This window comes from Etheostoma cragini, chromosome 12 (assembly GCF_013103735.1).
Source record: "Etheostoma cragini isolate CJK2018 chromosome 12, CSU_Ecrag_1.0, whole genome shotgun sequence".
Taxonomy (NCBI): Eukaryota; Metazoa; Chordata; class Actinopteri; order Perciformes; family Percidae; genus Etheostoma; species Etheostoma cragini.
Window position 1 is genome coordinate 14,967,121 of NC_048418.1, and position 17,682 is coordinate 14,984,802.

Here is a 17,682-nt window from a genome sequence, read left to right on the forward strand (position 1 = left end):
CCTAGCTGTTCCAAGAAGATATGGAATACAGAGAGAATGCTATATTTCAGCCAGATAGGAATGGCTTGATAACCTTGATGGAACTGATAAGGCAAGCTTGTGTAAGGCTTGGTTTCTCAAAATGAAGTAAATTAAATATTCATGAGGTGGAGGCACAAAAATCGCATGCATTACCAAAATTATAGTGATTTCAGAGGTATAATATCAAATCCCATGCATTCGTTCCATGCCCATATCTGAATATTGTGGAAGTCTTTGTAAGTCCCGTCCTTGAAAGGGTAATCAGTAGGAGCATAGTGGACTTGATGAGGAATGTGCCAAAACAGCCTTCAGTCGGGTGCTCTATTCCCCTTCTTCTGCTTCTGTCCCATGTCCCTGACCAACATAGCAATAACATCTAACTTACTAAATGTTATGCACAATGTCCCACAACCTTCTCCTTACACTGACTTTGTTGCTCTTCATGCTACATCACCTGACTTCCTCCTTAGAGGCAGCTTGCACATCCTGGCTCACAGTTATGTGGGTAATATACACATTAAATAGTGTATTATTTTCCATAGGTGTAAATATGAACTGTGAAAAAGAACTGCCTGGCCTGACCTGGACTCGGGACCCGGACGCTTTGTAGGAGTGAGAGAAAGGGGTGTGGTCTCTTCTTGTCTACCCCATTTCCTGCTTCCACACCAGCTCTAATTGGAAATTTGGGTGGCCCTGTTTATTTACATGGTTGAAATGCGGCGAGGTTGTATTTATATTTTCATGGCGCGTTCTCAGCAGTGCTGCATTACACAACCTTCCCCTGAGATCGCTGTGGGAGAGGGAGAGAAGTGTAGAGTAGCCCAACGGGTGGATGTGTGTGTGCAGGACGGAAGTGTGATGGAGGTTGTATGAGGTCTAATTTCCTTCACTGTGAATGTGCACTTAATGATCATTAAGGCAAGACCATTAAATGATTGGTGATGCCTTTGATTTATTACTTGGGTCTGTCTGCAGATAAAATCACAAGTAATAAAACACAAAATAATAATAATAAAATAACAGAATAACAATTTTATTAGATTTTGTAACAAACAACATACAAATAACACACTTGCCAAAATATTCACAAACAAGAAAAAAAAGATGAAAACAAAAACATAAAACCCAAATTCATTCAAGATGGGACACTTTTTTCAGAGACATAAAAAAATAAACTAAGCTGTACTCTTTTAGCGCATCAGGAATCCCATAAAAAATATAAATATTTAATTACACTATAGTGCTATGTCAGAACCGACGTTTATGCATGGCTTACTTCCGAGCATAAATGAACTGAAAAAAAATCTGGTCATCAACAAGGTTTCAAAGATTTATGTCAGATGTACAGTACAAGTAATATTTGTAGTAAAACGCAAGGTGACATGCCCTAAAGGGTGTGCTAAATTTGAAAAAAACAGAAAAAAAATGATAGAATTTAACAAGAATAATAGTTGATGAAAAAAATAGTATGTTAAAAAAAAATGAAAGGTACATCTGTGACAATTGCAAATATGCTAAATTTACATTAAGGATTAAGGAATTGTGTCAATTTCTTATCCAATAATGTAAGGGAAAGCAGTTGAACAATTACGCCATACAAAGCTAAAGTTTCAGAAGTTACACTAGTCTAAGACACTCTTACCTAAAGGTCTCTCAGGTCCCATGTGTGTACATGGATAAAATTATCCTTAGATGAGCCATGTCAGAGTGGTGGCAGTGTGTGTTTATCTTTTAGACCGGGACTGCTGAGTGGCGGAAGGCAGAGCTTTCTAGTCAAGCCATGGCTACAGACAGCCTGGACCTGACTCTGGATAAAGTAAACACATGAGCATGCACGCACACGCGCTCACACACACACACACACACACACACAGGGCTCTCCCGTTCTCCTCCCTGCCCGTCAGCTGGAGACCACACACCCAGACCACACAGAGTCTGAGAACAGACCGAGTCACTCTCACGCAACACAGCCCACGAGCTGTCACTCTGACCACTTTGCCTCTCCGTCAGCGCTGGTTCTGCATGTCACTTGACACACAAAACAAAGTTTCTGTGTTTAGAAAGATAGAAAATGAAAAGAAGAGAATCCCAAAGTCTTTCGTTTGACAGGAGGAAATCTAGAGACCATTGAAAATGTTAATGTTCTTATAATGTTATTCATTATAAGAAGTGTGTGTGTGTGTATGTGTGTGTGTGTGTGTGTGTGTGTGTGTGTGTGTGTGTGTGTGTGTGTGTGTGTGTGTGTGTGTGTGTGTGCGCACACTCCTGCATGTGTGGATGTATGTTTGTATGTTGAGGCAGGCATGTTACAGGGAGTCATGTCCCTGGCCCATTAACAGTTATCAAAAGATTTGTGAATGCACCCAAATGTGTGAACATCATGTGTTATCATATATATATATATATATATATATATATATATATATATATATATATATATATATATATATATATATATATATATATACATTTTTCTTTTTTTTTGCATGAAGAGTATACATATTTCCACTCTCTTCAGCAAGTGCATTAACCAACAAATGATACATCACACCCTGCTGGTCATTTATTTTACTGCACAAATATCCAACAGTCCCTTTTTCTTAGTTGGTTGGTAACTATTTACTTTGTATCTCTGTTATGGGTCTCATGAGGAAATCTGGATTATAGTGAAAAATGCAGCATTTCCTAAAACCTCTGCGAGTTGCCAGCCAAACTAAACAGGCATCCCATCCCCTTGCATGAGTGCCAGGTAGACCACCATATTGTTCTGCTTATCAACCCTAATCAGTTTACACTCGTGTCCCAAGTCATCTGGTTGTTTTCCATTACTTTGCTGCTCCTTATCCGACAACTGTTATTGCTTTCCTGCCATCAGAAAGTATTGGGTCAAGTACATTGTTATCTGAAGAGCCTCAGATAAACACTGACATTTGAAAACCATTCAATCTGATTAATTGTGGTGATAAAGATTTTATTTACTGGTGATGGGGGAGACATTCTCATGTCTTGTGGAGGTCACATCCAGATAATTAACAGTAAATGTTTTATTGTTATCATTGTTAATAATAAACATAAAAATAATAATAAAAATCATACTACATCGGAACAGTTAGGTTGAATTGTCCTCTCTTCATCTGCCAACAATGTATGTCAGTATTGGTTCCCATCAGCTACTACTTCCTAAAACTCAGTATTAGTAGTGGACCTGGCCTGTCATATTCAGGGGTCAACATTAGTGAAAAAGGAGAAGGAGGTCAACACCTTTCTAACCACGGGGGTCAACAAGTAGGATCAGACATAGTTTACTAGGGTTAAACAGGACTGTCATCAAATCCAGGGCAGAGGTCTGACACTAAACACACTGGGGTCATGGACTCTGAGTCTAGTGTAGAATTACCAAAGGTATGTTTTCAGGGATAGGGTTTTAAAATGTAAGAGGATCTTACCAGATTTTTTCTTCTTCTTTTTTTCTGTACACCATTGAACATCATTTTACGTCAAACACCATATGACAGCTATAGATATAAGTTATATAGATATAATAGATATAGGTATAAAGTGCCCCCAAATTCTCAAATTAGATAACTACTCTCTAGGGTGCAGGTCTATATGTAGGCTTGTGTGCTGTGTGGTTGTGTGTGATGTCTGTAGCTGCTTTAGTCTTTTGAGTTGGATTAATACAATTCAATAAAATTGAATTCTTTTATACTATGCCCACCAACGATACTGTATGTACAATGCCTAGAGTGATGTATGACAACCCACAATATTCAGCTTTAATTTACCTGGAGCTTGAAAGTAGAGTAGTGTCATATACCTTTTTTGAGAAAAACTAACTAATATCACATTTAATGAGAAGAAACAGAAAAATAATTCAATGGAGCTGAAACACATTTAGTTCTTCTTGTTAATCATCTTGCAGAGGCCTCAAATTCTGAGCTTTTTTTTAAGCTGCAACTACATTAACCAGCAGATGTCAGCAAAACATTACTACGGTTTTAATGTGGCATAATCTCATTTACTTCTTGTCTCAGAACCTGGATATAGTATGAAACATACTGTACAAAAATAGGGAAAAAAGTCAACAATGCTTTCTAAATATGTTGCTAAAAATTTGAATAACCTAATCCCTATAAAAATTAGAGAATCTCAGTGCAACAGTATACACTTTTACAGCAAGTGTGATCAATGCCACTGTAACTGCAGTGAAACTCCCAACAGATAACATGATCCATGTGTGAAGGGTAGTAACAGAATGAAATAAGAGACACATTCAAACACAAAGGCCTATAATGTTACAGTGATTTTTTATGACGCGTTTTGGTACTTCTTTTTTGAGGTGGAAACATAAGGCATAAAGATTAAAGCAGCATACTACTGTATAACGTGTTGCTAACTGTCCAGACAGATTATTCATAGTCACTGAGTCAGAATGGAACTTTCTTTTGGAGAAAGTATTGCATGTGGTGTACTGATGTTTCATTTCTCTGTAAAAAACCTGTTTGGGTTTTTGACTAAACTGTTCACTCCAAAGCTTCAACTGCAGGGCCGAGGCGATGTCAATCCGAGTAACGGCTCCTACGGCGCGGAAAAACTGAAGCCTGACTACAAATGATGTGGCTTCCTGCAGAGGGGGGGAAACACCATGTCAAATGTGTGAATGTGCTTTTCTTTTGGCTTCTTTTCTTCATTTTCTTACCAATTATGACTCTTTCATTCTCCCTCCCTTTGTTTGCAAATCAAGAAGAGCTCAAAGACAAAACAGCACAGCAGACGTAAGAAGTAGAAGATTGATACGTTTATTTAAAAAATAAATCAGGTGGCAATTTTTATATTAGTCAGTCTCCTCACATTCTCTATTCCTTGTCATTATTCTGATATTTTGTACAAAATGCTGGAACTACTTTCTTTAGTATGCACTTATTTTGTGATTTCCTGAATGTTTTACTGTAATTGTAAAGTCTGTTGTGTACTGGGTGTGTGTGTTTCTGTGTTTGAGTCACTGACGTTGGTATTTTATCCTGAGTCCATATATGTCAATTCCTCCAAACAGTAATAGTGTAACTGTGTGACACACGCGTACCCACCTACACACACGCACACACGGCCCTTTATCGCATAAACACACACGCACGCACACACACACACACACACACACACGCACGCACACACACACACACACACATACACACACACACACACATACACACACACACATATATATACACACACTCTTTATGGAGCTGGTAATGTTTTCATTATTAGAATTTGGTTTTGATTGAGTTAAATGTCAACCAAAATTTCAACCAGCACAGAATCAGACTAGCTGATGTGTTTAGGAGTAAAATTGATTTATGGTTCAGACACACACAAAAAAAGAAGAAAAAAAACATTCCCGCCTGTGATTTTGGTCATACTTTTGAAGCCATTGTGAAAGTGATGTGGTTGAAGTGTGAAGGAAGTAAATGCAGAGATCGAAACTCTGGACCACAGAAGAAAAACATAATAAAACCTTTATCCCTTGACGCATGAGCCTTTAGGACTTCAACAACATGAGGAATGGCATTACTTTCACTATTGGATAGGTATGTCTTATGATGCATTCTTAACTAGGTTGTTAGGATCTCACGATAGCTTTTGTGTGGACGTTACAACCAGTGTGTGAATCTCAACAGTATATCAGGGAAATAAGGGTATCGCTAGCATGGGAACCAGAGAGCTTCTCCCTGGCTAAACCTGTACGCAGACCACAAAGGTAGTTTTTCTTCCCATTTGTGAGTCCTAAAGTTTCAGGTCAAGAGGAAATGGTACGGTTTTCTCACAGTTCCAGGATGTGTGTGATTTTTCCAGTCAACAGTCCAAGAGGTTAAGGTCACAGACTATTTCTGGTAACACAGACCTTGATGCCCAGGCTGCTCTCTGATAATGTGTTGTACACTAGTGGTCCCCGACCTTTTTTTGCTTGTGAAAGTTAAAGCAAAGCCAGTCTACCTGTAAACAACTGTCAAGAAGTTCATGTCTAAAAGTTGTTGACCTGAGAAAATAAAACTATACACTGGGGACTTCTTAGATTATCTTGTGATCTCTTGTAGGTGTTTTGCTCAGTTTTATGTCATTTGAATAAATGTAATATTTTTAAAAGCTGGCCAGATTCAGTAGAAATAGATTTCCGTAAGTGTGTCCTGTAACATACTGTATGTAGCTGCCAAGAGATAAAAAAAAGTGTGATAACAGCTTCCTCTACTGCACCAGACCAGTGATAACATCAATTTCTCTCAAACTTCAGTTGTAACTTGCTCTTTTTTTGCAATAATAAACAGAATTGAGGTCCACAATGGGCCAAGCATAGATATTGTTGACTGTTGCTCACATCAGCTAATTTTATTAAACTGTACATCAAATCCTGTATGTAATACAAATTTTGAATCACAAAAGGAGCTGTGTCAACTGAGTTAAAAGGCAAAGTTTGGGACTGTGCCACTCACAGTGTGTGAGCATCAACTGTTACCTGTGAAAATGCAATAAATATTCATTCACACTCTGTTTTGTCCCTTAGACATATCAGTGTTTGTCTTAGGGGCCATTCTTCCTGTGCACCTGCGCTAGTACTTCCTGTCTCAGTCACCCTCTGCTCTCCTTATCCCCCCACCCTCAAACCGCATCCTTCACACTGTCACAATAATACTTATGAGAAAAAAATACATTACTCTACAATCACAGACAGAAAGACTACCACGCATAGGTGTGCAAGTGAAAACAACAGGGTCTTCCCCATCTCTACCCCTCAGCATCATGATAGCTTCTATCATTTACAGTACACAGCAATGCAGTCAAAAGGGTTGAGAAACGGCCAGCGGTTTACTTTGGCATTCATGAGGGGGAATGTATGTGTCACTCCTGAATGTGCTGTAGAGATCTCTGGGAAGGATAGTCGTTTGTTGGAGATGTGTTCTGTTCCTGGGTGTGATCAAAAGCCCGCATGTAGTGGCCATTGCTCTGCTGGTAATAGTACACCAGTTTTCTGGCGAACACTGGCTCCACCTAAAACAAAATTAGGTCTATGAGATATGCCTGTGACTGCTGAAGCATGTTATCCTATTGTGTCCTACAAAGGAAGAAAGCCGTACCTAAAGAAGCAGTGAACTAGAAAGATGGTTTGGTGGCTAGCGTGGGGTACTACACAGCCTACCAATGATTGTAATTCCTTCATTGTATGTCTTTTCAGGTTCCCAAAAAAAACGTTTTCACTAGAACCTACATAAAAGCTAAAATATGCATATTTCTTTCTGCATTCTTGTGAATACGTTTTCATACATTTATTTACTTTATTGTGATTATTTACAGTCCATTAATATGAAAAAAATGTATCTCTGTTTTGCTAGTTGTCTGTCTGTTGGACTCGACTACTACCGTTTTCATTGAATTCAATATAATTAGTGTGTTTACATTTTAATACATTTAATGGGAGCTTAACCACGCTGAACTGCATGAACTCAAATGGATAATGCTAATTAGCCTTAGTAGGAGCTGTTTAGCTTAAGTTTTAGCTAAGGCGTGCTAAAACTCACCATCTAGCATAATGAAGGGCTCTCTCTTTAGCTGCCCTTACTATGGGTTGTCTTAATTTTAGCTCTGTTTTGTACTAAGTGCAAATTTAAGAAGGTGTTTTCACAGAAATTTTACACAAATATGGAAACAAAGAATGGGGTTCAGGTCCTAACTTACCTTAATTACTTAATATAACGTTGACTTACATTTAGTGTTTTAAGACAATATTGAAGTCTCTAATGTCTTAAATTAAGTATTGCTAACAACCATGTGCATTAGCTAGGGTTGTTAAAGTGATAAATAATTAAATTATATTTCCCCACCTGAGAATGTAATAGCTCCTATGATTTAGACATTGTTTTCAATTACTAGATAAAGCTTTGTAGTGTGGGTACCTGTGCTGTGATCATCTTCCTCGGGCGCTGCGGGTTGGGGTATTCGTCTCCAAAACATAGCACCACCTGGTGTCTCGGTAAATGTCGGCCATTATGGACAAAATCTTGAAGTTCTGGGAGAAGAGGAGGAAAATAAGAGAAGACAATGAGGTGCATTACCTACAACAAATCCACTATGTGCTAACTATCATACGACACTTTCCCTAATCATCTGAACTTTTCTGGAAACCACAGATGTGGATAATGGAAATTTCATTGCAAATTGGCAGACAAAATACCATCTTGTCATACAGTGGGATGGACCACAGGAGGTGGGTGGGGACTTCACACACTTTGACCCCCTGCTGAGAATGTGACTATAGATGTTTAGTGCTACTTCAACACTGTGAGGGACTTACCCAGCCAAAGCACCTGCAGGCTTTCCTTCATCACTATCACTGACATCACAGCCATTATCAACATAACCACAGCCATCGTCACACTGTAAATAGCTGAAGCAGCATGGTTATTGGTGCATTACTTATTGTAACTGCTTCAAGAGTTTAATAAGCAAACAAACCCAAATCCATTATCATCAAGCGGAGTAGCAAGATGTTGCTATGTCTTGCGCTCTTGCGGAGCTCTATACCTGACAGTTACCATTTATTGAATAACAATAACAACAACGACCATTTAAAAGCTTTGCACACAACTGAAAGGCACCTTTTCTCGACTTAATGTCAATGCAACAGCCGCTAAAAAGACCACAACCTCAAGGTTGTCTGTGCCCTGGGCGCAGTAAACTGTTTGTTGGCTACGCCCACTGAACAGTAGCGAAGGGGAACAATTTCGGCAGCGTTCCACTGCTTCCAAACCAGACTCGTTATACATTCACTCACATGCTTGTACCCGTCACAGACATTGCAAAGCAGCGATCTGTCGAGAACACTGTGTCCCAGTCCAACATTTCAGGCTACAAGGTGTTTTGCCAAAGTAAAATGGCACGTGTCATAGACCCTACACTAGCAGTTAGCATGTATTAGCATGTCGGCGTTGTCAGGGTCACTTCACCGGCTGTGTCAAAAAAAACTTTGCAAGTAACTAACTCGAGTACTCTAAATAATTTATTGTGAGCACATGAATGTTGAAATTAATGAAAATGACTTTCCCTATGTTAGCCGTGATATAAACGAATGAAGCACAACTCGTACCTTTTAAGGAGGAAATAGACAACTCAGTGTCCTTTCAGGCTCTACGCCGTCTCCGTCTTTCCAATACATCTCCAATATTTACCTGTATTTTACCTTGTCTCTGGTTATAATGCAAACGTTTATAAAGATTTTAACGCGGGTTGAATTAATCTATCTCCATTAATCTCTTCATTTGTTTGCTGCTTCCATGACTGCACTGTAAATGCAGCGCAATGGGTTTGCGTTTTCACAGTTATACCTGGCAACCCAGCCCGGCTATCAAACTAGGCAGTTGATTCCAACACACAGGCCAAATATTACTATATTATTAAATATTACTACTTTTCTAACAATATAAACTTAACAAAAGTACTTTTTAGTGCAGGGTTATTGTATTGAATTGCTTCATATTGCACAAGTCTTTCTACCATTATGTCCAAACCTGCAGTTTTGAAACACAACAGAAAATAATTGGTGCATACCAATAAGGAATTGCTGGGTGTCAAACAGTTTGCATGGCTGCTCCTTCTCCAGCTTGTTGGGTTTATCCATATATGGAGCCAGAGGTCCTTCCCAGTACACTCGTCCCTGGCAGAGGCGCTTGGCGTATAACCCATCAGGTGTCATCCACAGAAGCACCCCCTTCTCCAGTACATTAGGAAGCATCTCAGCACCCTGCCTCTGAGACTCGGGGTATGGGAATGGAAAAAGAATGATTTCTTCCCCGCTGTGAAGCTTGTCCTCTGGGCATGGGGAGGAAGAGGAGGAAGAGGATGGAGAAGAGGAGGAAGAAGAGGTGATCCGACACCCTTCTGGGCTGGTGGTGGTAACCTCCTTCACCAAAGCCTCTCTGTAGTATAGGGACACATGCAGGCTGAAATCTGGAAGAAAGAGACAAGCATTTAGCTGATGGATCCTGTAGAAAACAATGTAAGCCTTACAGCCTGATCAGATGGAGGCCCTGAAATGTCAAGCTTAAATAAAACATACTTCTTGGTAATCTTGACATACAGAGTATTACTCTCATCATTCCAAGCATCTTTTTACCCTTTCTTAAATCTAACATCATGTGATAGATTAAAAAGAAACTACCTGCATGACCTGCAGCTCTGAGTTCAGACTGGGGAAGTGTTGTACAAAGTGTTTTTAGTTTCTTATCTGTAGTTTATTTTATTTTCAAAATAGTAAACAAGTATGTGAGTGTGCGTTTGTCTTTAATTGAGCCCAAGGTGATTCTTTACCTGTTATGGCATTGTTTTGGTCAAATGAATACACGGGCGGTTGGGACTCTGAAAAGTAGGTGTGGAAGGAGAGCTGAAAACCTGTGGAAAATAAATTATATAAATAATAGGTATTGAATGTCATAGGGAATTCTGCCACTTATTTGCAGACGTGGATTTTCTGTATTCTTGAAGTGGAACATGGAACAAAATCAAGAGAAAGTGGGAAAAATCCATAACTTTTTTGGAGCCTTGCGGTAGATATGGCACAGAAATCACATGTTTCACACATAGCTCAGTCATGCACAAAAATAACCGAAACCATCTCAAACAACCAGGTCTGCCACATAACAATTGTGGCACTTGTTTCTGCACAGACCACTGATCAGTAGTGCATAGCTGCTGAATCAACCACTGCCTGTTTCCAAGCCACTTTACTTCTGCCATGTCTTCAGCCTCACATGCATTAGCATAGTGGGAATTACGCATGCATGTCCATTCAATCTGATATAGTTGAGCTATTTTTTATCCCATAATGTTTCTTGAGCATCACATGAAACACCGCTACATTCAAATGCATGCTTTTCATGCAATAAATAGTTAACACCTTATCAAGATTGTCCTGACGAAAAAAAAAGGTAGCAATTTATGAAATATTTGTCTTTAAATACTTCTATAAATATTTACACAATCGGATTTTTTGATAAGTAATCATCAGTAATGTGGATATAATAATGTTATGAGAAAGGGCTTAAAGGCAAATAATATAACAGTCTAGAACTAGAACAGTCTGGTAATTTCAGAAAATCACATCACTTTACTGTGATGTAACGTTTAAAGGTGCCCTGCCACACGTATCTGAAGTTCTACTATGAACTCGGTAACATTGTTTTTCAGGAAAAGGCCTTGGTTACCTTGTTTTCATTCTAGTGCGGTATTGAAAGCCTGCAGAACGACTCAGCTCCTCTATCAAATTCAACGAGCTAAGCTGCTTGACTCTGATTGGCTAACAGCTAGCTAATGAAAGCCTGGCTGTCATTAGCTCTTGAATAGTAATGAGCTCAGGTAATGTAGATGTGATGTATTTATATTGCTTTTCCAGTCTTAACAACTGCTCAAAGCGCTTTTACATCTACAGGAAACATTCACCATTCACACACATTCATACACTGTGGCCGGGGCTGCCGTACAGGGTGCCACCTGCTCATCAGATAAACATTCACACACACCCACACTCCCACTCCGATGCGCAGCACCAGGGGCAACTCGGGTTACAGTGTCTTGCCCAAGGACACTTCGACAATGACTGCAGGGGCGGGCTCGAACCACCAACCTTCCGATTGGCAGGCAACCCCTCTACCACTGAGCCACAGCCGCCCCTGACGTAATATGACGTCAGACTGACCAGCTTTTGTAATTGGCCTGATTTCTCCGCCTATTTCTTGTCAGGGGCTAGAGCTGACCGAGGAGGTAGCAGTTCATTTTCACATTCACAACATAACACAAACACATATGGACTTAACATATTTCAAAAGAATGCAAGTAAAAACAGTTTTGTGTGGCAGGGCACCTTAGGGAAAAAACAACACTTGTGTCATATCACAAATTAGGAAATCAAAAATGTAAGACAATATAGCCTTGTATATCAATATACTGTCAATACATTGCCCAGCGCTTACTTTATATGGTAATTCTTTACTATCTTCTGTCTTCTTGTTTAATGCATAAAAGATAACGACATAACTGTCTCTAAACTTGTGGTTGTGTAGGTTTTTTCCACCTTAAAGATCAAATTCAAATTCCGCTGACATTTTAAATTACCAAACAACAACCCACAAGTCAATGATATTACCCTTATATTATATTAGGGTATTACCTATGATACTACCTTAGGACCTGTTATAGGCTCAGTTCATAGATGCATCAGAGCATTACACCATTACAGAATAAAACATGTATGCGTTATACCAAACTCTCTTTTTACATTTTCCGTGTCAGTAAAATGACCATTCCATCTCAGACTTCTCGTTTAATAAAAAGAATGACAGGGTGTCACAGTTAGGTGTTGAAAATAGATGCTATTATTTGGACAATATATGTGAACCATACAGCAATACTGCAGTCAATTAAAACTATACATCCCCTCTCTCTCTAGTTTCATAATCCTGGCAATATCTTACCATTTTCTGTGTGTGACCCTGGCCAAGCCCGACTGAAGGGTGATGGGTAGTGGCACTGACCATACTGCAGCTCTGCATGTGACCCATGGTGATGTGGAGGAGGAAGAGGTTGTTGTTCTGGGGGTGAGTAATCCCTCCAGTCCCTTCTCTCCGGAGAAACCATGTAGCCGGATACCTGAGAAAGAATCACAGGGACGGAGTACTGCAGATTAATGTATATGCTCGGACCAGTCTAGCATGCAGCAGCCAAAAAATCAATCTACTGACCTGGTTGTGCATCGGCGTATATGGAGGAACATAGCCAAGGGCGTTTGCAGGTGATGGTGTCTCCTCTACACTCATTTTCATTCCTGTAAATGTACAAAACCAAAAATCTATTTGTTAGATAACTGGTCCACAATATTGGCCAGGCTGTGCTGTGAAAACCATGCATCTCAATCCCACAAAAAACATGTTTTATTGCGCAGATTAACAATAACCTGATAGTATATGAAACATAGTATTCTGTGAACCTAATCCATGTTGGCAGCTTCATAGTGTGAAAATGTTTTGTCCATGTTTTGTGAGGTCCTGCTATAATTTGATTTAAGTGACAGGGTGATTTGAGACAGGGGCTGAATCCTGCTGATTTCAATGTGTTTGCTCAGATAGCAAGAACTGCTCTGGTGTGACAGAAACTGTTGTATGATGGCAGAGACTTAGTTATGCAAGGCTGGAGGTCGCCTGGTTGTGTTATGTGCACCCTGAGCTTAGTAACCGAAGCCCTCTAAAAAAAGCACTACGGCCTTTTTGGTACATGCTTTGGCTTCCTTTGTGCTTCCTGCCTCATCAGAAACTGCTGCAGTGGTGCATATGTATGTGAAAAGTTGCCAATAGACTGAATAGTCTGCCTGTAAAATGCAGATATGCAAATGAAGTACTACTATGGCATGGCTACATATTTTACTGTTTATTATCACATTTCAACCATAATTTATTTCACTCACCTGTCACATCATGGGTGGCTAAATGTAAGTCTCACAGCATTTTTGATGGATGAAACACTTACCTCTTTTGGCTGCTTCTGGAATGATTCTGTAGACTTTATAGGGGTCTGAGATGTCTAGTTGGCTTCTTTCCACTAACTCATCAAAGTCATTGCTTTTATTAAGAGCACAGCGCAGTCGTGTTTTCCAAGTGGGGGGATCTGGCTTGTCGACTCCTTCCTTATATTTTCCCTTAAACAAAGCCCACGCCTGAAATAAACATTGAATAGGGTCATATATACTTCTTCAGTCATACCTATGTTAAAAAAAGTTTTAAAAAAGTAAGTTGAACAAAATCTGATTTTTTAGAATAAGTACTACATGTTGTTGGTAAAGCATGAGCAATAGGTTGTTTAAAATGCTACTGTTAGAGGCTTCATGTGCAGTGTGAGAGGATAGATGGGATAGTCTGACCTTGAAGAGCGCAGCATCCTCGTCTCTGTTGTAGTCTTGTTTTCCTGCATGTTTCCACGGAATCCTAAAGATGCTTTTTTCCTCATTTTCCCAAATCAGGCCAGGATATACCCTGCTGTCAATCTGATCAATCAGCCACTGTCTCAGTTTACCGTTGCCACAGCTGACTGACATGCCACTGTCCTCTTCTACGTTCATCTCTGCAGAGAAAAAATCCAATAAAGCAACAGTAGGCACAGTAAGGGGACGTAGTTAAGTAAATTTCTACTTTTTCACAATGTAAGATTCACTCATTTGAATCAACTTGAGAAAATAAGTTTGAGAAGACAGTTGTTTGGGATTTAGGTTCAGCGTAAAACTGGGGATTATTAAGATTTCAAATTAATATTATTTTCCAATTACAGTTCTTTTTGTGATAAAAAGAGATTCCAGGGTTAGTTAGTGCTCCACATAGTTTCTCCTCTGCAGCCCTACATACGTAATATTACCAATAACTTTGAAAATATCCAGTTATCGAGCCATGCTATAGACACTTTTGGTCATACTGATTTACAAACGAAGGGCACGAGGGTAGAGGTTCAATGGGTTACTTGTCATAATAATCAAGTTTTCATCTCTGGCAGTAAAAATAAATGACTCATTTTAAGTGTTTAAAATGAGTCGTTTCTTTTTACTGCAAGAACACATGCAGAAACACATGCATGAACAACAGAAATACATGTTATTCTCTGTTTCCTGCCCAGGGAATACATTTAAATGATCTTACAGCTAATTCTGGTACAGCTAAGAAGCTGGGCACTGTCCCTTGAAAAATAGGAATGCAATAAACGAATAAAATGTGCAATAAACAAATAAATAAAGAGAAACACAAGTCATTAGCGATAGTTTAAAAACAATATTTTTAACACAATACAGTGTATGGTGGAAAATAGGCTAATAAAGACAAGTTTTGAAACTTAATATTATTAGTCAAATAGGGCATGAATTTAACTTTAATAATAAAAATAATAAAAATGTAATAATAATGGTAAAGCTAAGGTAAAAGACAAAGCTATTATCTTTAGACTTGATTCTGCACAGAGGTGAGTGGCTGACATTTTCTTCTGATTCAAACTGCAGGGGTTAATTGGTAAAAGTTTCCATTATTTAGGCTGTCATTCATTGAAAAGGAGCTGCTGCCGCTTACCGTTGATCACGCGACCTCTCCCCGCTGAAATCTGTTGTGATGCTCTCGGTGTCCGATTCTTAAGTGTTATCGCATCTTGATTTGTTACAAGGAGGAGCCTCAAGGGCGCTAAGAAGTCCAAAAGGAGATGCACAGCAATCTGGCGCTTATTTCTGTGAAACTCGGCGTAAAACTCGGCGCCCACGCAGCACTGTGGGGAATCCCTCTAGTGACACCCTGAGCACACACAGGGACGTAATGGAACCGTTACATGTGCATATCACCAGATACAAAAAACATTTCCCCCTACATATTTTTTTAATGTTTTTCTAAAAGACTAAATGCATCTAATTTCCAATGACAAGTGTTAACTAGAAATCTCCACAGACCTTAATTTTGTTATTGGGGAAAGATTAAATTGAGGCATGAGGAACCAATGTCAGAAGAGACATAGTTGAATCTGAAATATGTATTATAGGTTACTTTAGTATTACTGCCCTCCAGTGGCTATCCATGTGTGTCCTTAGCTTTCTAAAGACCACTGTGTGCGATGTCTCAATATGCTGAAATGAAAGTTGTTGTTTTTTTTATAGCTGTACAGTCTCTGAACACAACTGAGAAGAAAGAGTGATACAAGAACGTGATCTTGGTGTGTTCAATGTCACCACGCATGACCTCCCTTGCACATTAGACAAACAGGAAGACAACCAGGAAACAGAGATGTAAACAGCACAGAGTGTTTTTATCACCTTTGATACAACACCCCACCGACTGACAACCTCACAAAATGCTTGACTTTGCTCATTTTATTTTGCAATTTGAAACCATCATGAAACAATGCCAAAAAAAATACAACAATCATAAATTAGAAGAAAAAAAAACACAGCACCACAAACATCAACCAGAGTTAAAATGTATACATGTGTGCACGTTAATTGTCTTTTCCAGTGTTCCTATCTATGACATTTAGAGGATCACTCCAACAGCGATACACATCCTGATAATAGTCCACTCCAAAGCCCATTGAACTTCCAGATAGGTCCAGAATGCTGTAGCATCACACGCTGGTGTAATCCTTTAGGCTGAGCAGCAAAATATCTTTATTCAAAAGATCTAATTAGAAGCCTCAAGTTGGGGTAGATGCCTGTTTTTCCACACTTTCACCATTTACTTTAGACATCCTGGCGAGTAAGTCACGTAGATCAGCCTCATCGTTGAAGGGGCTGTCCTTATATTCCTTCTGTAGCCATTCTCTGAACTGCAGGAAGAAAAAAAACAAAAACAGCGTTCTCCTTTGATAACAATGCAAAGAATGTGAGAAAATGCTAAATACTGATTTTGCACTGTCTCTCTACAGGTTTATACATGTCTAGTCAGTATTGTGTTCTTTATTCCACAATCTCCCGTGCTCCATCTTATCCCCGCTCAGTTCCAAGGACTGACCTGATCGGCTTGAGTAGCCTCAAACTCCTGGAGCTGGCGCTGAAAGCCCAGGTTGGGACCAGCACAGGGCCGGACCACCCTCACGGCAGCCAGCGCCTCCTGCCAGCCCAGTCTTGTCACCGTCATGATGTAAGCCACCACCAGGGTGACGCTGCGGGACACACCTGCCAAACTGTAAGAAGATAGGGATGGACAAATGATAGGATGCATGAAATGATACTGTTCAACTGTTATACTGCACGTTTAGCATCCTTTATTTCTGAATTTCCCCTTGCCGGATTAATTAAGTATGCATTATTAATATTATTATTAATATTATTATTATTATTATTTCATGGTTTCAGAAATGCTCTTATTATTAAGGTCTTATTTTTTACAATGCTTCTCTTGTGAAGCACTTTGTGACTTTGTGAGACAAGCTATATTAAATAAGTCAATATGCATAGTAGATAAACATGTGGCAGTGCAGATCTTATAAATAGCCTCTTGTTCCCCTGTACTTCTGAGAAGACCTTCTGTCTAACCAAATACAACTTTCCTCTGTGAACTTATGGTCAGCTACCCCCCACCACACAAACACAATGTTGTCGAATTTGCTACTGTACTCAGTTTTGGGAAGTTCAAGAATAGACTTTTGCTTATCATTTAATCCCCTCTGTGCAACAGTTACACATGAATTCACTTGGTGTACTTGGTTGATCTCAGTTTATTTTCCAGTTCCAGAAAAAATGCACATTTATATTTAACACGGTTATGAATGTATTATAAAATAGATGGAGGAACACTATCCACATCAACATCTCTAGTCTTTGTGAGCAAACCTTGATTGCAGCTTTAAGGTAAAGACACCAAGACAACAAGCAGTCTTGCTCTCACCAGTGAACGAGGCAGCCTTCTCCTTTGAGGCGGGACTCGTGCATGAACATTATACTTTGTTTAAAGTGCTGAGTCCTGTGGAGCACAAAAATGTTTGTTATAATTGGCCACATTAAACTATTATAAAAACACAGCAAGAACTGCTGTCAGTGTTACGGGGTAGTGAGGATTGGACCCAAAAGCAGAAAGGAGGACGGCAGACAGGCAGATGGGGGTAAACAGGAGT

General features: G+C 39.4%; 2 protein-coding genes across 6 annotated transcripts in view; both read right to left on the minus strand.

Annotated features, from left to right (window-relative positions):
• Window positions 1–1,464: 1,464 nt before the first annotated feature.
• Window positions 1,465–15,303, minus strand: irf4a (interferon regulatory factor 4a). 5 transcript variants are annotated; one of them, XM_034887749.1, is made up of 10 exons: window positions 15,159–15,303; window positions 13,973–14,172; window positions 13,582–13,768; window positions 12,801–12,883; window positions 12,534–12,708; window positions 10,375–10,455; window positions 9,616–10,014; window positions 7,965–8,077; window positions 6,910–7,062; window positions 1,471–2,222 (listed from the first exon to the last, which is right to left on the minus strand). In XM_034887749.1, exons 2-9 carry the CDS (start codon window positions 14,168–14,170, stop codon window positions 6,913–6,915), a joined length of 1,386 nt encoding a protein of 461 aa, XP_034743640.1. In that variant the 5' UTR covers window positions 14,171–14,172; window positions 15,159–15,303; the 3' UTR covers window positions 1,471–2,222; window positions 6,910–6,912. The 5 variants fall into 5 exon arrangements, with proteins under 5 accessions (XP_034743639.1, XP_034743640.1, XP_034743637.1 ...); XM_034887746.1 differs by having other exon boundaries at window positions 1,471–2,226; window positions 15,159–15,279; XM_034887747.1 differs by lacking the exon at window positions 1,471–2,222 and adding an exon at window positions 2,230–2,274 and having other exon boundaries at window positions 15,159–15,279.
• Window positions 15,304–15,913: 610 nt separating this feature from the next.
• dusp22b (dual specificity phosphatase 22b) overlaps window positions 15,914–17,682 on the minus strand; it is a 4,532-nt gene continuing 2,763 nt past the window's right edge. The window contains exons 5-7 of the mRNA XM_034887750.1: window positions 17,457–17,531; window positions 16,581–16,752; window positions 15,914–16,395 (exon numbers count right to left, since the gene is read on the minus strand). Of these exons, the coding sequence (XP_034743641.1) occupies window positions 16,264–16,395; window positions 16,581–16,752; window positions 17,457–17,531 (379 nt within the window). The 3' untranslated portion in view covers window positions 15,914–16,263. The remainder of the gene's footprint in view (window positions 16,396–16,580; window positions 16,753–17,456; window positions 17,532–17,682) is intronic.

What these genes read in the sequence shown, in the direction of transcription:
- irf4a (XM_034887749.1), bottom strand. Translation starts at nt 14,170, where the DNA reads ATGAACGTAGAAGAGGACAGTGGCATGTCAGTCAGCTGTGGCAACGGT. An exon ending in TCCAGAAGCAGCCAAAAGAG is followed by an intron (nt 12,884 to 13,581) that starts GTAAGTGTTTCA and finishes GTACATTTACAG; the next exon opens with GAATGAAAATGAGTGTAGAG. An exon ending in GGAAGATGATCACAGCACAG is followed by an intron (nt 7,063 to 7,964) that starts GTACCCACACTA and finishes ATTTTGTTTTAG; the next exon opens with GTGGAGCCAGTGTTCGCCAG.